Source organism: Thunnus albacares, chromosome 8, assembly GCF_914725855.1.
Source record: "Thunnus albacares chromosome 8, fThuAlb1.1, whole genome shotgun sequence".
NCBI classification, from domain to species: domain Eukaryota; kingdom Metazoa; phylum Chordata; class Actinopteri; order Scombriformes; family Scombridae; genus Thunnus; species Thunnus albacares.
Genome location: NC_058113.1, coordinates 32,554,533 through 32,576,123, shown reverse-complemented (window position 1 = coordinate 32,576,123; position 21,591 = coordinate 32,554,533). Strand labels below are relative to the sequence as shown.

The 21,591-nt window shown below is 39.4% G+C and overlaps 1 protein-coding gene across 1 annotated transcript in view; it reads right to left on the bottom strand.

Moving 5' to 3' along the window:
* Positions 1–9,325: 9,325 nt before the first annotated feature.
* Positions 9,326–21,591, bottom strand: part of LOC122987637 (N-acetylglucosamine-1-phosphodiester alpha-N-acetylglucosaminidase-like) — a 29,403-nt gene continuing 17,137 nt past the window's right edge. Inside the window, exons 6-12 of the mRNA XM_044359621.1 lie at positions 18,412–18,540; positions 18,117–18,322; positions 17,794–17,841; positions 16,292–16,420; positions 16,053–16,184; positions 13,103–13,184; positions 9,326–10,261 (exon numbers count right to left, since the gene is read on the bottom strand). Coding sequence (XP_044215556.1) covers positions 10,000–10,261; positions 13,103–13,184; positions 16,053–16,184; positions 16,292–16,420; positions 17,794–17,841; positions 18,117–18,322; positions 18,412–18,540 — 988 coding nt within the window. The 3' untranslated portion in view covers positions 9,326–9,999. The remainder of the gene's footprint in view (positions 10,262–13,102; positions 13,185–16,052; positions 16,185–16,291; positions 16,421–17,793; positions 17,842–18,116; positions 18,323–18,411; positions 18,541–21,591) is intronic.

The window sequence follows — 21,591 nt, the reverse complement described above, 5'->3', positions numbered from 1 at the left end:
CAACATGAAAGCAGTTTGAACCCATTTTAAAGAATCAGGATGTTGATTTTCTATATTTTTCTTCATGTTTGGATCCAAACCAACAATGAACTGATCTACTAACTACTAAGTATTGTGTGTGTATACAAAGCCTGATATATCTTATTCCTCCGTTGTTGTCCAAAAAAACTATTAAAAACACATCAGTGAGTCACACCGCTGCACTGGGTGACATGTTCCTTCATCATGAAGAGTTTGGTCACGTTAGTTTGTTAAGAAACGGCTCCAAAGACTAATAACAGCATCACGTTTTCAGTCTCTGGAGAGTAGTTCTGTGTAAGGCAGACGTCACTGAGCATGTGCAGGAACACGGTTCTGTTTACAATGTCGTACAAAGTCAAGAGGTTTGTTCCAGTTGTTTTTAGTCTACAGCACAGAGGAATAAGATGTTTCAGGCTCTGGATAAACACATCATACAGGAGATGTTGTATTTGGAGAATCAGCAGACTGGTCCTTTAACAGACTGACTGTAAGTTGACCAGCTGGTGTTCTCTTCCTCTCTCTCTCTCTCTTAATGATGAAGCAACACTTCAGCACAGGATGTTTGATGCTCAGCAGATAGATTGAAGGGTGGAGTGTCACTTTAAGTCACGATAAGCTTTTGACATGCAAGACCACAAACATGTGAGCACACCCAGAGGAAAAATGCAGCGTGTGAGAGAGAGAGAGGTGGAGAGTTTGATGGGCTGATATCACACACAGATGATAAAATGATAAAACACTGAGTATCTGCAGGGTTAATTTAAAGACTTTTAAAGACCTTTTTAATACATGTTTTACTATCAAACAGGCCAAAGTATGAAAGTATGATGGAAAACCTCCAGTTATTTATTTCTGTATCACATACCTTCAGCACTGTAGTGGAGCTGTATGTAACAATAACTCCTAATGATATAATTAATTAAATTTAGGCAGAAAATAGATGGATGGATGAACCTCCAGCTGCAGCAATTAGTTGAATTAAGCAATTAGTCAACTGACAGAAAATTAACTGCAAGTATTTTCGCAATTGATTCACTTTTTTTCAAGCAAAAACACTAAATATTCACTGTTTTCCAGCTTCTTGAATGTGAATGTGTTGCTTTTTAAAACCTTCTAAGACTCTTTTTTTTCAAGGAAGCTGAATTCAACACTTTACAAGTCATGAAAAGTCATCTTGTTTCTGCAGAACACACACTCAAGTCTGGAGGAAAAGTGACATCCTCCTCCTGAGTTGCATCAGCTGAGCAGAGGCCGGAGGCGGGACCAAACGGCAGAGAGCCAGCGGGTCATTGGCTCTCGACGTCCCGTCAGTCACCTCGGTGAACCCGCTCTGTGCTGGCTGAGCTGCAGACCTCAGCTCATAAAAGTCTGTTAATAATAGCGGTGAAGTCATGAAAACAAAGCCTGTTTCCTTTCTCCAACAAAATAACTTGAGGAAAGTGAGTCACTGAAAGTTTGAGTGCAATGTGAAGAGATCTTCCTCCTCCTCCTCCTCCTCCTCTTCGAATAATAATTATCTACGATCACATGAGCAACAGAACCAAATGTGAACTTATAATAAAGCATTTAACCCTTTAAACCCCCTGCTCAGTTTTCACTCCCTTTTGGTAGATTCATGTCTCTTGACCTTGCAAAAGCAGCTTTAGCTCGCTTGTTCCAGACCTTTTGAGTGTATCACATGATCTTCATCAGCAGATGGACTTTACTCTGATGTCATGGAAATGTACTGTACATGTTCAAATGTACCAACCCTAAAGTGTTCAATATTAAATACATAAAAAAGACACACAGTTTGTGAATTAATTGAAGAAATTATAAATAAACTACAGTATAAATTAAAGAAGATTTTCTCAAAAGTCTGTTTTTATTTCATCAATGTTCATATGTGTGAATGTCTTTGTGAACACAACACTAACACATCATCAGCTCTTCAGTTAATGTGTTGAACTCGTTAGCAAACGCTTGCTTATTTCTCCTCCCTGGATAAAAAAAACTATTTTGTGCTTCTCTTGTTATTGAACTCTCAAAAGCATTTAATATCATATAATCCTACTTTATAAACTACAGTCTAAAGGTTTAAATGATGTTTAATTGGCTCCACTCTTCCCTTACAGAGAGAACTCAGACTGTTGTTGCTGATGGATCAGAAATGGGGTTCCACAGGGGTCCATACTTGGTCCACTGCTGTTTACATTATACATAAATAAAATAATTCTCCCTAATCAATACTTCAATGTCTATTTTTTGTTTGCAGATGATACAATTTTACACGCCCCAGGCTCTTGACTAGTCTTCAGTCTGCCTTTGATCCTTTCTAATTATCACTTGTTAATCACAGACTGGTTTTAAAACCCGGAACAGGCAGAGTACACAATGTTCTCCACCTCCACCAGTGACTCAGACTATCCTGCTATTAAAACTTTAAACGGCACCCATATTACTCTCAATGAGTCATACAAATACTCAGGAATTTGGCTTGACGGCAGACTATCATTCAAGATTCATATTCAACATTTGACTCAAATTAAAAATCAAACGAGGCTCCTTGTATAGAATCAAAGGACGTCTGTCTTCCTCCAACCGTAAAACTGTTGTGCTGCCAACCTTCATGTCTGTCCTTCATTATGGAGATATTCTGTATTGTCATGCTGCCCCATCAGCACTTTTCTACTGCTGAAGCTTCTAAACTGTCTCACATCTCTTCTCCTATTTACATCCAGTAACTACTGAACCTCAGATATCTCATATGTTCCCACTAACATTGGCAGAACTGGTTTCAGCTGCTTTTAAATGGAATGAACTGGGTTCATCATTTCTCTTGGAGATTTTAAAGCTTCATTATCTTTTGTTTTTTATGGTTCTTGTAACTGTTGTTATTAATTCCTTGTTGTGTTGCTTCTCTCTGCCGATTGTGTTTTTGTCTTATGAATGTTTTCTTGTTCTCAGGCCTCTCTTGGAAAAAAGATCTTAATCTCAATGAGACTGCCTGATTAAATAAAGATTAAATAAATATTTCCACATCCAGCAGTTACGGAGCAACATTATCATTCATTCGGAGTCGTGTTTCTGTCCACCTGGTGAATCTAAGTCCAATATTCATTCTCTATTAGCTCTGTTTTTGCTCTCTACCAACTCCTGAGGGAAATATCTGGCTCTTTAGCTGCTAAATGCTCCACTATGTTCACCAGCTAGTCTACAGCTAACTGTGTGTTTAGTCTATAAAACGTCTGAAAAACAGTGAAAAATGTCCACCACAGTTTCTTAAAGCGGTGATGTGTTCAAAACACGGCTGCAACTAACTAATTCATCTGATTATTAGTTGTTTAGTCTATAAAATGTCACTGCTTCCCAAAGCCAAAGATGACGTCCTCAAATGTCTTGTTCAGTTTACTGTCATAGAGGACTAAAGAAACCAGAAAATATATATTTATATTATATTAGATTCATTTTAGAGGCTGGAACCAGAGAATTTTGGTATTTTTTCTTTTTAAAAAATGACTAAATCTAGTAAATCAATGATCAAAATAGTTGACGATTCATTTTTCAGTCAGTTAATTGTTCTTCATGTTTCATGCAAATAAAGTCTCACATTCGGCTGCTGGTTCATGTAAACAGCAGAGAAGAAGACAAACATGTTAAACTAACATTACAGATTAACTGGAATCACTTTTTGTTTTGACTCCACATCGCTGCCAAAAAACCCCTCGAACCTTGCAGGAGGACTGGTTACCGGAAATCTCTAACTGAGTCATGTGACCTATTTAGAAACGCCTGGTTGTCCTTGCAAACAGGACAAATGATCAATCTTTGCAAAGGAAACAGCGACAGCAGAGAGAAAAATGAACCTGAGGAGAAATTAAGCTTGTGGTCGACCTCATACTTTCCCCCTACTGCAGATGGTAAATGCAATCAGGATTATTGAACACTGCTGCACCTCTGCAGATAAGTGCTTAACGACCGCCGTAAGTCAACCAATTTCACCTTCGCTCAGACCACAAGAACAAAACAGAGACAGAGAGAAGAGAGTCAAACACAGCTGCTTATTTAAAAACCAAATGGGAACAATCTGAACGACCGAAGCTGCTGAGTTCAATGATTTACCGCTTTCTGTTTCAGTTTGTACAACATGAACACAATAACTACCGAGTCACATCAGACGGAGGCTTTTAATCATTCAGTCAGCGACGCCAAGTGTTTAAATAAACTCCATTTTTGTGGACTTAGTGAACAATTTGGTTTAATTTACGCAGACAAATAAGCCCTGTTGGTATTCTCTGTTAAACCAATGCAGATGGAGAACATCCTGGTGTTTTTATTACATATTAATGTCACACTTTTATTTGTTTAAAACAGACCTGCTGCTGCTGCACCTGGTTCATCTTAAATATCTCAACTGTAATTGGAAGCATTGCCATGAAATTCTGTTCAGACATTCATGATCTCCAGAGGATATATCCCTCCCGCTTCAGTGATCTTCTGACTTTTTTCCTCCAGCGTCACTGTGAGGTGAAATATCTTGACGATTATTGGATGGATTTCCATGAAATTTACTACAGATATTCAAGATCCCCAGAGGATAAATTCTAATGACTTATGATCCTCTGACAAGTTAAATGTTTCACTCTGTCAGTGACACATCTCAACATTTATTTATTTAAAGTTTATTTGTATGGGGACACATATGTAGCATGAACTAGCATTTATAGCTTAAGCTAGTTAGAGCTTTTAAAATACATAAAACTCAACTATAAAATAAATATGAAACTGCACAAGACTCAACAACACATAAACATACAGAACCAGTCAAAAACATGGACTACATGACTGATTTCTTTTTAAAAACTGTTTGAGCTTAAAATGATCTCAGTCATGATCCATTCGGTGTTCTGTGGGTAAAAAGTTCCACATGTTGAAAGTCATCTGTCCAAGTCAATCAATCAATCAATCAGTTTTTATTTATATAGCGCCAAATCACACCAAAAGTCACTTCAGGGCACTTTTCACATAGAGCAGGTCAAGACCGAACTCTTTAATTTACAGAGACCCAACAATTCCCTCCATGAGCAGCACTTAGTGACAGCAGGAAGGAAAAACTCCCCTTTAACGGGTAGAAACCTCAAGCAGAACCTTAGTGGGCTCTTGGTGGGCGGCCATCTGCTTTGACCGGTTGGGTTGAGAGAGAGAGAGAAAGAGGGAAAGGGGGAGGAGGGGGGGGTCATAAGTGAGGATTTAAGGAAAGAGAACTTTACATCTATCTGACGGATCGGCACAAAATCCCGTTCAGACGTTCATGTTCCCCAGAGGTTGAATCCTGATGACTTTTCATGTGGCGCCACCATGAGGTCAAATTAACTTCTGCCCAATAATTTGATTTATGATGAAATATCTGAGAAACATTTTGTCATTTTTACTTACAAGAGCCCTGATACAAATTCTCAAGTAGCTGATGAGCTGCAGCGAGTGAAGACGAGTTTTTCTTTAAATCGTTAAAAAAAAAGAAACAAGTTGAAGTAGACGAGTGTATCAGAGATACGATAAACTACAAGAAAGTAGTGCAACAATCAACAAACTGCTGAAAGGTTAAAAGGCTCACAAGTGTTGAGGTTTTCATGGAAAAGCTGAGTTTTCAGACATTTCCTGTCCTGATTTACGGAGCAACAGTCTGTTTCTCTAAACTGATGTGCACCTTCACTCGTCTGAATCACATTTCAAAAACATTTATTAAACTACAAACATAATCTGGAACACTACAGGACTCTGATGGTCACACACTTTGTGACATTTGTACTGCTTGTTAGAAGAACGTTAAACACTGATGCAGAATTTCTCTTTAAATACACATTTTTTTTCAGCCTGTAGTTGCATTTTATCCGTGAAATGTTTCACCAACTGTAGGAGAAAGTGTTCTCATATCACAGATACGAGCTGCCAGTCAGCAGATTTGGTGAAACAGTCCTCTGGGCAGCAGATTGAGGGTGATTGCAGCCTGTTTTCCATATCAGCTGACAGCGCGTCTGATGCAAGTTTTGTTAATGTTGGAGTATCCCACTAGCCTGCGGCACAGAGAGAGAGAGAGAGAGAGAGAGAGAGAGAGAGAAGCATCCTGACAGGTTTTGTTGTAAAGATGTCGGCCGAGTTTCAAAGAAGAAGTAATAACAGCCGACCTGATTCTTCAGATTCCTGCAGCTCCTCACATATCCGAGCTGCGGGGCAAAACCGAGCCTGCCAAGTACTTGAGCGTGTATGTTTACATGCTGCCTGTCAGTCAGTCTGCAAGGGAAACATGCATGTAGCGTTTCTGACCTCACATACAGGGATGTTTTGGTTCAATCGCTCGCCAACGTCTTCATTCCCGGAGCCAGAAACTTATAATTTTGGCTGCTCAGCTCCAGTCAGAAGAGATTTATTTCTTTAGAGGTCTAGAGGAGGTGGATCATTTAAATATTACCTGTTTGCAACTCATATGTTTGTCATTTTTCATCCTTAAACCCAGTAATTACAGGACCAATTAACTGTTTTTTTCATCATTTAAATCCACAGTGTGTCCATCAGGGATGTGCAGATTTGTATTTTGTTGAGGCAGCTAAATTATTTGTATTCGAATAAAAGTGGAAAGAGGCTTAAAAATCCTGTTTTTGTTTTTATTACGCTTTTAATTCTAGAAAATTAAGGTGTTACAATAAGTGTTCATGAACAGTGTGTCAGTAGCTCAGCTTTATCTCTGTGACTGATGTCCAAATTAGGAAATGTGCGTCATGTAGCAGGTGGATGTGACTCCCCTCACTGAGACCTGCTGATAGACGTCACAGCGGAGCAGAGGAGAGACACTGAGATAGTGATGTAACCGACCTGCACGCTGGTATTTAATCTGGTTTATTTTTCTTCCTGAAAACAAATAATTTTTGAAATACTTGTATGAAACAAATGTTCGTAAACCCCCCCTCCCCCACTATTTGTGCTTTTCCGAATAATGTATTTGTATTCGGGCACACCCCTTATGTCCACATAGTCATTTAAAAGTCTCTGTGAAGCTTCTATTCAGCTTCAGCAGTCTGAGTTAGTCATATCAAGTGGATATCTGACACATTTACAGTCTTTTTAGCATCAAATTCCCTCTTTGTGTTTCCTCGGACAGTGTTTCCCTGTTGAGCTGCAGGTGGAAGAATAAAAAGACTGTAACGTTGAAAGATATCTACTTGATTTGACTCATTTAAACGGCTGAAGCTTCATATTTTGCAGCCTCATCAAAAGATTCTGTCTGACCTTGTTACAGTTGAGCTGATTTTATGTGTAGCAGGGCTACATGACAAATAAATATAATAATATATTGATTTCCATTTCTATTATTATTTTATATTTAATTTCATATTTTATTTACAGAATCCTCAAAGATGGAATTACTCATTCTTTATTTTCTATGACATGAAACTAAATTTTAAGTTTCATTGTCAGTTATATTTGTATATTTTGATGTTAAATTGCATCATTTTAAATTTCCAACCAATATAAGACGGTTCGCTTGGAAAACTAGTTAAAAATCTTTTTTATTGTGCAACTGACTAAATGTCAGTTAAAGCAAACATCCTGCAAAACAGAAATAATATCTTCTGACTTCATCACCGGTAAGTATGATATAAACTTACTGCGTTCTGTCATATAATGTGAGAAACGTCTCCTACGTTCATTTAATCCAGCATGTAGAAACTCAGCTGCTGAAAAGTGAAACTAGAACAGATTGTGGTTTTCACACGTAGTCGTTGGAGCGATTCGGAGTTCATGTGAACGTTCGTGGACAGAACCTGCAGCCTCGTCTGAGCTCGACTCTACAAACCGACAACAAACCGAAACAAGAGAAGTTTTTACTCACAGCAACACCAGAGAGCTGCTGGTAGAAAATAATAATAATAATCCAGTCAGAGAGGCAGAGAAGAAGAAACCTCGTTTCCTTTTCACACAGTCAGTCCTCTGTTTCTAAAATCACTATATTTAAAAAAAAAAACCAAAACAACTCAGGATACAGAAAATGAAACTTTCAAACCACAAAGAAAAACAGCAGCTGTGTGTTTGTGAGCTGCAGAAAAATGCACTAAACAGACATCATGACCTCAGAATGACCCAGAGCTTGTTCTGAATGTCTGAGCTCATGACAGGATGAACTTAAGTGACTTAAAAATCTGCGTACTATCCCTTAAATGCTGCTGATGAAGCCTTGAACATGTTAAACTCAAAGCACAGCTGAGTCTACGTACGACTGTTGTTAATCCAGGTCTGAAGTCAAGTTTCCATCCAAATTAACAAATTTCCAGAATATATCAGCAGATAAACAGCAGGCGGCGCTAATTCTCCAGTCGGTGCCATTAAACCGCTGCAGAAGAAGAAGACACGACGAGACGACGTCATTAAAAGAGCGACAAACGATGGAAAACGTGACAGAAATGTGACGTTTCTGTTAGTTTCATGTATTGATGTGAGGAAGGTCTGATGTCACAGATCTGATGTTTTCAGCTCTTCAGTCACATGATTCACGTACGTCATCATGTATCAATACATCAACTTTTCCACATCAGTTGAGCGTAAAAAAACTTATTTGTGATGTTCTTAAACTTCACTGTTTCCACTCAGGTTTTTTCTTATACGCAAACTGAAAATGTGAATAAAAACGGACGGAAACGCAGTTTGTCCTAAAACGGCTGCTTTATAGAAGATAAAACCTTCAGCGACTGATTTAAATAACAAATAGATAACAACAAGACATTTTCTCTGATCTGTAGGATCAACAGCTGGAGTGTAATGAACATCAGTCTCTAGTGCGGCTAAAGACTTTAAATGTTTATATTTTCAATTCTCTCTAACTGACAGTCAAACCCTCAGGAACGGCGCCAAAGTTACATAGTGGCCAAACTGTGTAATTACATCATGTCAGACTCACACTGTGAGAGAGACGTCTGTAAATCGTTTTGAGCATCAAAACAAACGACTTCTGGTCTGATCACGTTTCGAAAGTCTAGAAGAGCCGCGTGATCGAATTGTTGTTCAAGTTAACTGGAGGCTAAAACAGAAGTTAGTGGTCTCGGCTGGAGGAAGTCTCTACTGAGCATGCTCAGTATATTTACAGGAAGTGGCTTTTATGGCTTCATGCACCGCTGAGCAACTTTCATAGAAATGAACGGGACCCCCACATACATCCAGTACTGTACTGGTACCAGTATAAATGCAACACATCAAAGATTCCTTTAATCTCTGAAACTGTAAAGAGACTCTGGTGAACGCAGAAACAAAATCAGACGCAGATTCATCGTTTTGTGGTCAGAATTGAATCCTGATATTAATATTTATTTATTTATATGTATAAAACAGGCAGAAAAGAACCTGTGATCGACGTGACAGATATGACAGTTTGGTGACTTTTACAAAAAGAGTTATTATGAAGAATGTCGTGAACGTTATGAAATCTTGATTTAATACAAAGCTGAAGAGAAACCTGACCGGATATTTTACCACTTACGACTAAGAATTGTGCTTCTTCTTTATCGTCTTTTTTTTTTTAATCTGATATGATTTGATATAATCTGCACATTATTTCATCTCACAGTTGTGTTACATTCAAACACGGAGCTCAGTGCATCATATGAGAGAAAACATTTAAAAAAACCTTTTTGTGTTAGAAGATTAAAACCTCGGTAACCACCAGATGTCTGAACGCCTGTTAGTTCATCGGTTTACGAGTGGAAAACGTCCTACCTGGAGCTGCGATGGAGACAAAATAAAGCTTTGACATCTTTCATCTTTAAATTCAAAGACTTCTTCTTCTTCTCCTGGAAAACTGTTGTGCTTCGCCTTTAAACTTCCTTTTCATTTGAGCAGGATCGTCGATGGAACTTTGACAAGATTCAGATTAAATCGATCAGTCGGTCGTTTCTCTTCGTCTCTTCTCATCGTCACTTCTTGGTCCACAGACGTCGTTCCTCCCGACGACAGCTACAACGTCCCTGAGTTCTGCGGAGACCAGATTTCATCCTGAGAGTCGGAGTCCTCCAAACCGACGCCCGCTTCTTTCCCGGAGGAGCTCCTGGCGCGTGAAGAGACTCCGTTGATGTTGTTGAGCGGGACGTAGGAGTAGTCACGGCGCTCGGGGAAGTGACTCAGCGCCGCCGAGCCGCGACACGCCCGCATGACGTGAGCCAGCAGGCTGACCGACAGCAGAGCGGCGAGCGTGAAGGTGATGATCAGCCATGATCGTCTGAGGAGAGGAAGAGGAGGGTCAGACAGGCTTCATAGTGTAAACATTAGCAGATGTTAAAGTTGTTTCTTTGGAGTCAGTCTAACAATGAGCCGTTTGTTTGGAGAGTAGTTCTGTGTAAGGAAGACGCTACTGAGCATGTGCGAGAACACAAGTCTCTTTACAGTAAACAATCACCATTTCTTTCACGCTCGTCGTATTGACACATTTCAAACAAACCCTTCCAGCAAAAAGTTGCTGCAAAGATGAACTAAATCTAACAGAAACACAGCAGGGTTACTGCACATGCTCAGTAACGTCTGCCTTACACAGAACTACTCTCTAGAGACTGAAAACATGATCACTGTTATTAGTCTTTGGAGCCGTTTCTAAACAAACTAACGTGACCAAACTCTTCATGATGAAGGATCATGTGACCCAGTGCAGCGCTGTGACTCACTGACGTGTTATTAATCAGATATTTCAGCTTTAATACAAACAAACACCTGTTAGTAGATCAGTTCATTGATGGTTTGGATCCAAACATGAGATTTGTTGACAGTAAGATAAATATAGAACATTTCCAGCCTTTTGCTTTAAGTATTGAGGTATGATTCAAACAAATTTCTCCAAACTACAGTAAGACGAAAAGTACTTTTTGGTATTATTATTATTATTATTATATTATTATCATCATCATCATAATGTACTCGTGTATATAAAAATCAAACAAATAAAAATAAAATAATGGTGATTTAAATTATAAATGTAATAATGCTGTTTAACCTGATGCACTAATAACTGTTTGTTTCCTCGTCCTGTCTATAATTTCTGATGTATGTTGTCATATTTGGAGTTTTGTAAATTAAAAATATAACCTGAAGTTAACGGTGCTGTTTTTCAGCCCTGAGTAGCGTCTGCAGGTATTTGTGTCACCGTTAAAGTAAGAAAGTCTGTCTGTAACCTGAGAGCTGAATCTCAGGACAAAAATAAAAAAAACAGATGCCAAAGACTCCGAGCAGCTCACAGCGCTGAGCAACGAGGCGACTCAGATGTTTAAACATCTTCTCTCATCTGGACGACAGTCACTGTTACAGGAAGACGATTTGATTCCTTACACACTATTAGTCTCCAGATATTCTGATAATCGATTCATCGTTTTGAGTTATTTTTTGAGGAAAAAAATGTCCAAATTCTCTGATTCCAGCTTCTTAAATGTGAATATTTTCTGGTTTCTTTAGTCTCTTTGACAGTAAACTGAATATTTTTGGGTTTTGGGAAACACTGATCAACATTTTTCACCGTTTTCTGACATTTTAATGGACCAAACAACTGATCGATTAATCTAGAAAATAATTGACAGAAGAAACGTTGCAGCTCTGAAAGAGACTTTAGGAAAGAAAATCAACCTGAAACAATAAAAGTCCTCGTTCATTAAATCTTTAACAGCAAAATAAGTTTTAAAATCCATCAGTGATGCAGCCTGAAAAGTCTCCTTCCTTCTTATCAGAATATTTTTAGATTTTTCGGTAAATATCAAACAATCTTTATCTGTTTCTGCGTCTCGTCATATCTGAATGAAGCCGTATGAAGGATTAACGTAACAGTCGCCTCTGACTAAAGACAAAAACAGATAAATGAATCCAGAAATGTTACATATTCCATGACTGAAAACAGCTTATGAATGTGTGCAAACTGCTGTCTCACCTACTGACTATTTTCTTGATTAATTGATTCATCATTAAAACATTAAAAATACCTGAACAATTACACAAAACCCACCTGGTCCTGAAAAAAATATTCAGTTTATTTTCATATTTGACAAACAAAAGGATCAAATAGTCACATTTAACAGCAGGATTTTGGCAGTTTTTTCTGGATAAATGATTAAAAAGATTATTAAAAGTGATTAAACTAGTTGCCATCTTTCACCTTCCATACCTGTATCACTGCTCCAGCTGTTCAAATGTTTTCTAAACCAACTTATCTGGTCAAATAAGGGTTAAAACAGATGAATTTAACAAAAAAAAAAAAAAAAAAAAAAAAAAGTCCCTTCCTCCATCTGTAGTACCCCTTCACAAAGCGCTCTCCGGTAACCATGGCAACAACTAACAATCCCTAACTTGCATGTGAAAGGTAAGGAGGCTAATGAATGCGTCCGTCCTCAGAGTGTTTACATGTTAGAGAGGACAAGAAGCCAGACGCAGGCCTGGAGAGCCTCCCTGTTGTTTATTTATTTATTTATTTATTTTTGTCGTCGTCGTCACGGACGTTAATCAGAGCAGAGGACAGAAACGGTCACGACTCCCGAGATATGATTATTATACTCCTCGTTAAAATATCTCACGCCTCTGTGTGAGACGTAGCGCCGCTGCGTCCTGGTGATTTTCTCTTTCTACATATTTTTAAAAAAAAAGTGTTTTATTAGTGAGTTTAACTTTGAGCCTCGTTGACAGGAAACAGACCCTGCTGACGACGTGTGTGTGTGTGTGTGTGTGTGTGTGTGTTTAAGTGGCTGCGAGAGAGATAAACCGAACAGTCGTGGTTTCAATTTACAAGCCGTCGCCTGGCAGATGGAAGAGATTTCACACCTCAGTTCACTAAACGTTTTCTACATCTGAGGGTCAAATCTGTCGACCTGCCGACTGTCAGAGAATAAAACTTCTTCTTCTTCTGGGTTTGTTTTATTTTTGTCTCATGTGTGTTGAAGTTTAATTTATTTTTTTTTAGCAAAATAAGATGCTCAAGCTGCTAAAAATGAAGGAGAAGGTTTATTGAACAGACGTGAAAGACGGCCCTGCAAAAGGTGAAAAGGTCAAAGGTCAGGGGTGGGGTCATGTGACCTGAAGCTTTGACACTTACTCTGTTAGATAAGGCTTCTCTCTGTGAGCTTCTTCCTCCTTTCTCCAAGATGTAAACATCTTTTTGGCCAGGCAGTTTCCAGCTGTGGAGAGAAGAAGAAGAAGAAGAAGAAGAAGAAGTTTAATCTTAGTTTTTTCTTTTCAGGCTAAGTTGAGCCGCGTTCCTCCTGCAGCTCAACAGGGAAACACAAAGAGGGAATTTGATGCTAAAAAGACTGTAAATGTGTCAGATATCCACTTGATATGACTAACTCAGACTGATGAAGATGAATAGAAGCTTCACACAGACTTTTAAATGCATTTTTGCACAAAATGACTGTTGAAAACGTGCATACTCGTCCTTTAATAATCCTCACGGCTTTATTCAGACATGACATTTTTCTTATAGAAAAGAGAAAACGATCGATATTTGGCAGCTGGTGCTTGAGAGGAAGCAGAAAGAGCAGATAGTAAGGAAGGAGATTTAATTAATGATGAAAATAATCATTAGTTGCAGCTTTATTATGTTTCATGTTCATGTTGGATGTTTACTTTGCTTGCATGTAAAAACTGATTCTACCAGTAAAAACATGTAGAAAAGGCAGATTTTTGTTTGGAATATTATTCTAATCAAGGTTAAAACAACTTTCACAAAGCAAAGAGCTTCACAAGAGAACAATTATTCAAAATAAGACCATAAAAAGCAAATAAAAACAATAAAATACACACGATGGAAAGACGTTAAAACCACTAAATAAACACTGGACAGCAGGCCAGACGAAGGCCCGTCTGGATAAACGTTACACCGACGGCTCCAGATAACCACGAGCGGTTGGAGAAGTGGGGTTTTTTTTGGGGGGAGCTGATGTGCAGATGTGAAACATTTCCAGTCCTCCCAGTTCAGTCGATACATTCAGAGCTGCTGCTGCTGCTGCTGCTCTGTTTGGACAGACGGCAACAAAGACAGAACTGTTTTCACTTCTCGCTCTACGCAAACAGTCAAACATTTGCTAAATGTGAAAGCACATAAAAAAAAAAAACAAAACACACACACACAATGATAAACACACACACAGAGAGTCACTGATATAAAACACATTCAGCCTCTCACACCATGCGTGTCTCCGTCTCCCAGTCTCACGCTTTCTGTTTCACTCTGTCAATACACCAAACACCAGCAGCAGCAGCAGCAGCAGAGAGAAACACTAGAGATGAAACTACTGATTACTGTCACTACTGGTGATCTGACACTTGTTTTCTCCATTAACTGATTCGTCTTTTTGTCTGTAAAATATCAGAAAATCCAAAATATTCAGTTTACTATCAAGTATGACAGAAAAAAGCTTCATTCAGCACATTTGAAAAGCTGAAATCAGCGATTTTTTTGTTGTTTTTGCTTTAAAAAAACAACTAAAACTGCAGATACGTTTTCTGTCAATCAACTAATTGATTAACTGACTAATTGTTGCAGCCCTAAAAAGGAGCCTCATGTTCTGGCAACACCTTAAATCAAGTGACCTTAAATCACTTCACTAGCAGGCTTTAACAAGAACATCCTCAGTCCAACTATTACAAACACTGAGGAGCATCACAGCAATCAATTCAATTACAGACAACAGTGTTTCTCCTGCAGGATTATGAGCGCCGCTGCTAAAATTTCAGACGATCATTAATATCAACGAGCTACTGATGACCCTGTGTTATTTTTTTAAAAATTTTTTTTTAGTCATCCTCCGTCTCTTCGTTCTTCAAAGGACATCTGTGTGAAAGGTACAAGAGTAGCGTAGCTCCGTTAGGGAATAAGGCAGTGTGTGTGTGTGTAAATGTGTGTGTATGTGTGTAAATGTGTGTGTGTAGTTGGAGCAGAGGAAAAGTTTAGCAGTTAGTTGTCAGTCTGGCAGTAAATGAAGAGTACAGGCTGTGTGTCAGTTAATAAATGCTGCAGCTCCTCAAGACAAAGAAGATACTCATCTATCGGAGGAGGTTAGCAACAACGCGTTAGCTTAACTTGACTCAGACTTCAGGCTCACTGAAGGTGGACCAGCTGTTCTCATTTTAGTGTCAATCTCAGCCGCTGTTTAACAGAGAAATGTCTGATGGATGAGTCTTTTAATCTGGTATCTGTGGTGGATGTGCTGCTGTCAGGTCACATGACCTCCTCACATATGTGCACGTGTGTTCCCAACATTGAGAAGAGTACATCAGGCCGTGTGAACCAATCAGAGCAGTGAGTTTTTACGTGTGTTTACTACAGAAAGCAACAGAAACATGAAGCTGGAAGTGGAACAGTAGTCGTGTTCAGAGCTGCAGACTGACTGACCGCCGCCGCCACCGTCGTGACCTCACTGGGATCAGAAACCCGCCACCACACAAACGACAGTAAACTTCCTACATGTTGGAGGAAGCAGCTGAACAGATTTCATGGTTGTAAAATATGAAAATACATAAAAACAACCAAAGATAAAATGTTCATTCTGTATATTTGTTCTGATGGATTTTACTGTTTAAAGTGTTTTATTATCCTGAGATGTTTTATTTTCTTATTATTCAAAACAAGGCTGCAACTAACTCTTTATTTTCATTATTGATTCATCTTCAGATTAGCTTCTCAATTAATTAGTTAATCATTTTATCTATAAAATGACAGAAAATTGTAAAAAATTGTGGTTATAATTTTACAGATTGACGGAAACGTTTTCAAACGTCTTGTTTTGTTTGACCAACAAAAACCATTAATATACAGTTTACTGTCATCTAATTAAGCAAATCTTTGGTTTTTTTTCTTTAAAAATTACTATAAAAATTATTAAATTATCAAAACAGTTGCCAATTAATTTTCTGTCAATCGACTAATTGATTAATCAACTAATCGTTGCAGCTCTAATTCAATATTATATAATTTAGCTTTAACATTGATTTTTATACATTTGTTGAATATCTGTGTGTGTGTGTGTGTGTGTGTGTGTGTGTACCTGTGTGTAAAACGTAGTTGGTCTCTACTGACAGTGTGGCGTTGCAGCTTCCTGTCAGCGGGTCACATGGACACTGGTCGTCACAGCGACACTTCTCAGCACAGGACACGCCAAAAAAACCCAGAGGACACACTGACGGAGAGAAATTAAACTTTAAAGATGATAAACTGACATTTTTTATATTTAAACAAAACCAATGAAAAAAGATGAACTAAGAGGGAAAGTAGATGCAGCTCTACCTTGTTCACAGGTGTTGCCATGGAAACCAGGGGGGCAGGTGCAGAGTCCGTGGACGTGGTTGCAAGAACCGCCGTTAACGCAGGCGCAGGTCTGGTTGCAGCCGTCGCCGTAGAAACCGGGGAGGCACTCTGCAAAGAGGAAAATCCGTAAACGTTACCATGGAAACAACAAACCGAAGCATAAAACTGAATAACAGCTGATCTGCATCTCTGTAAGTAAGTGAAACCAGAACCTCCAGGTCCTGGTCCAGAAGTAAGAAAACCTCATTATATCAGCAGTTTGTCCTGTTCTTCACTCCGTATGATGAGATAACGACGTGTTTTCTGCTTCAGCTACTTTTAACAGTTTAATTTTAATTTTATTTAATTTTAATTTTATATAAGAGCAATTAAAACTGACAAGTTAGACAAAAACATTCCTCACATATACAGTATGAACAACAAACACATTTATAAGACTAATTATCAATAAAATAATGCAGCATTTGGCAGAAAATTACACAGAATTTGAAGGGATCAATAAGAGATTGATTGCTGATTAGTTGATTAGTGGTTACGATTCAGAGGAAGGAAATATTTATATAAATGTTTAAATTGTAAAAAGGAGAAATGATCATTTCTCATGTGATGTGTCTGTATGTATATATGTAGGTGTTTGTATTTAATGTACGTATGACTTTTGTTTCTCAGTAATTTAACAGTTTGATTGTAAATGTTCTTTAATATGAATTGTAACTGTAATTTGGAAGCAACAAAACTGTTTATGAGAAAATAAATTTGAAAAAAAAAAGAGAACTTCTGGAGTGATTTGGGTTTGTAGAGGGAAATAAAAACGTCTCTGGCTGAATTCAAGTCTTTTATAAATTATATGTTAAATGAATTATATGTTTTTAGGTTGTTTTAGCTTTCTCAGTATTGTTTCTCTCTTCTTAGCTTATTTCAGTCTTCATAACATTGTTATGTGGTTTTTCTGATTGGCCGGCTTCCTGAAGCCGACCAATCAGAACAGAGTGGTCTCATCAGGAGGCGGGGCTTAAGGAGACAGGAGCTGTTTCAGACAGAGGCTGAACTGAGGGGCTGCATAAAGGACCAGTAGAAGATAAATAAACAGTTTTTAACTGGAAATCATGTAAAGATATTCCAGTAGAGCCCCAGAATATAAATATAGAGCTGGAAATGAGCAGAGTATGTGTCCTATAAGACTTTGGGAGTGAGGACATACTGCTCTGAACTCACTTCCTCAAAGAGCAGCTTGAAGATTAAAGAAATTAATTAGTTTGAATAATGTCAACACTTGAAGGAGGAGTGAAACCCGGCTGTCATAGAGACGGGCGACATGTGATAATCCTTCAAATATGGGTGTTAATAAAGGGATGTATGGAAATACGTTAAAGGGCAACGTGTCAATGAATGAGGATACTTACAACTGTGTGTGTGTGTGTGTGTGTGTGTGTGTGTGTGTGTGTGTGTGTGTGTGTGTGTGTGTGTGTGTCTCTGTTTACCTCGGCTGCAGTTCTGTCCTCTCCATCCAGCATCACAGACGCAGCCGTCTGCAACACACAAGAGACAGAAAGAAATGAAACGGGCGTCACGCAAGAAGCAGTTATACAAACAGATTCGCTCTGAAGTGGCAAATATCATAAATATCAGTGAATGATGTTTGTGTTTGTTCTTGTATCATTGTTGTACTGGGAGGTGTTTCTTATATTAAGTTTATTCCAATGAGTTTATATCTCAAGAGACAATCCTGCTTAAATAAAATAAATTACTAAATGAAATTAAATTCTGAAAATGACGTTTTTGGAGTCACTGGTCTGGTTCTTACTGGCGGTGCAGACGCCGTGGACGCCGCAGGCTGGCGGCTGACACACCAGAGAGTCACAGGCATCTCCCTGCCAGCCCTCCTGACACCGACAGCTTCCGTCCACACAGTCGCCGTGTCCGCTGCAGTTCGCTGGCTGACAACGCCGCGGGTGGACGCACAGGATGGTGGAGACGCGGCGGGCGCAGCGCCACCTGCTGTCTGGTTGACTTGGGAGGGAGGAAAAGAGATAAAACATTTTTATCGGATCTGTCGAAACGTTTCATGGTAGAGGCGAGACGATGGATTAACGGCTCACCAGTGATCAGACGGGTAGCTGGCCAATGAGCCATCGGTCACGAAGGTGGAAGACCCGCCTCCATCCAGATTAATGGCGTTGATGATTCCATACTTCTTCAGAAACTCCGCCATCTCCCAAAGATTCATACTGTAGAGACAGAAGAGACAGAAACGACCACATGAGTCAGACAGTCAGCACATCTGTCAGCACATCTGTCAGTCCGTCACAGTATCAGGTACCTGAGAGGAAGTGACGTCACAACTTCCATGTTTTGTTCTAAAAATGTAGATCTGCAATAATGCAAATGACCGACGATCCTGATCTACAACATAAACCTTATTAAACTCTGTCTTCATTTTGAATAATTTCCAAATCAGAAAACAAAACATCAAGATAGTGTCGTTGTTATTTCACATTTCTGTTCTGAACAACTTATAACATACGAATAACTAACGGAGGGTTAAAACTCCCGACGTTGACAGACTGAGGCCGTCGAGTGTTGAGCTGTTGGCAGCGATACATGTTTTAGAAAACAGAGATTACGACTAAAACGTTGGAAAGACGACGTCAGGAGAGAGTGTTGGTGGAAAAAGGAGAAAGTGTTGATGACGTATAGCACTCACTGCCGTTTCAACCTCTAACATGAAGCAGGTCAGCAGTCGGGTTATCCTGAGAGTTTATTTGGCGTCACTGGGTAACTTCCATGTGAATGAACGTGGCGCCATCTTTGAACGCAGCATCGAGTTTTCACAATTTTTCATCCATCAAACACTTATTTTCTGGAGCTTAATGTTTTTTTTTGTTATTGACAATTACCTCAAAATGATTCATCAATTATCAAAATAGTCATCAATTAACTTTCTCTCTCTCTACTCATCTGCAGAGTTCAACAAGTTCAATTTAAGACTTTTTAAAGAGCTTTTATATAGTAAATTAAATGTGATTTATGACTTGTATGAAACAAGTCATCACACTGGCCAAAGAAAGACAGTATGATGGAAAACCAAGAATTATTGATTAATTCTAGCACATTTTTTTCAAGACTTCCCAGCAGAATACAACAACAACACCTGATGAAATCATGTTTATTATTATTATATTTATGCAACCTAGCAGCATAAAACTGATGGATGGATTAACCAATAAAAATAAGACTTGCTCGTTAGGAGATGATGAGCATCCTGGAGACGGTCTACGGCAGCAAAGAGAAAATATTAAAAACCTTTGTAAATGACATTTAAGACTATTTAAAGGATCAGTGAGTGAGATTTAGCAGCATCTATAGACTTTAACACCTTCTGAGGCCGATTCTGAGGACCTGCAGAAACCCTGTAATGACTTAAATACACCTTCTCCAAGAAGACTACAGACCACTGCGGAGGTTGAGGTTGTTGCTGATGACAGACGGAGGTTGTTGCTGATGACAGACGGAGGTTGAGGTTGTCGTTGATGACAGACGGAGGTTGAGGTTGTCGTTGATGACAGACGGAGGTTGAGGTTGTCGTTGATGACAGACGGAGGTTGAGGTTGTCGTTGATGACAGACGGAGGTTAAGGTTGTTGTTGATGACAGACGGAGGTTGTTGTTGATGACAGACGGAGGTTGTTGTTGATGACAGACGGAGGTCGAGGTTGTTGTTGATGACAGACGGAGGTTGTTGTTGATGTCAGACGGAGGTTGAGGTTGTTGTTGATGACAGACGGAGGTTGAGGTTGTTGTTGATGACAGACGGAGGTTGTTGTTGATGTCAGACGGAGGTCGAGGTTGTTGTTGATGACAGACGGAGGTCGAGGTTGTTGTTGATGACAGACGGAGGTTGTTGTTGATGTCAGACGGAGGTCGAGGTTGTTGTTGATGACAGACGGAGGTCGAGGTTGTTGTTGATGACAGACGGAGGTTGAGGTTGTTGTTGATGACAGACGGAGGTTGAGGTTGTCGTTGATGACAGACGGAGGTTGTTGTTGATGACAGACGGAGGTTGATGACAGACGGAGGTTGTCGTTGATGACAGACGGAGGTTGAGGTTGTTGTTGATGACAGACGGAGGTTGAGGTTGTCGTTGATGACAGACGGAGGTCGAGGTTGTTGTTGATGACAGACGGAGGTTGAGGTTGTTGTTGATGTCAGACGGAGGTTGAGGTTGTTGTTGATGTCAGACGGAGGTTGAGGTTGTTGTTGATGACAGACGGAGGTTGAGGTTGTTGTTGATGTCAGACGGAGGTTGAGGTTGTTGTTGATGACAGACGGAGGTTGAGGTTGTTGTTGATGTCAGACGGAGGTTGAGGTTGTTGTTGATGACAGACGGAGGTTGTTGTTGATGACAGACGGAGGTTGATGACAGACGGAGGTTGTCGTTGATGACAGACGGAGGTTGAGGTTGTTGTTGATGACAGACGGAGGTTGAGGTTGTCGTTGATGACAGACGGAGGTTGAGGTTGTTGTTGATGACAGACGGAGGTTGAGGTTGTTGTTGATGACAGACGGAGGTTGAGGTTGTTGTTGATGTCAGACGGAGGTTGAGGTTGTTGTCGGGTCAGTTCAGGTTTTATTGAGCTGCTGCTGGTCTGATATCGAGTGTTGACACACAGAGAGCAGCAGACATGTGCAGACATGTCAGCTTGTCCTGCTTTTCAAAGCCAGATCGTTAACAGCAACACATTCATCTCCAGAGTCACCGCTGCTCTGATGATGATTATGGTGGTGGTGGTGGTGGAGGGGAAAGTCCGATCAATAGAATCGATCAGTGGAGAGGTTTAAGTGGGTTGAGGTGACGTGAGGCTGACAGCGTTAGTTCATCTCACAAACCTTTCAGAGGTTAAAAGGTCTTTCACTTCACTCCTATTTATCATCTTTATTGTTTTTATTCTCTGCCTCCATCTTTCCTCTTTTTCATCAGTTTATTATCTTAACATGAACTACTTCCTGTTTCCAAGCAGCCTATCAGCACGTCTCCCACTTCTTATCTAATAATGATTTTGACAACACATTTACAATAAAACCTCGATGTTTCTTGAGAGCCGTGACACCACTAACCAGCTCCAGTTTGCGGTGTATAATAACTGATAATAACTGTCACAACCATCTTCATCTTCACTATCTTGTGAACATGACATGTTTATCACGTACGACCATGTTCTTCTTATCTCTGCTGTAATTCAAGAGAGTTTCTCAGAGCTTGTTCTACTTGTTTTACTGTGG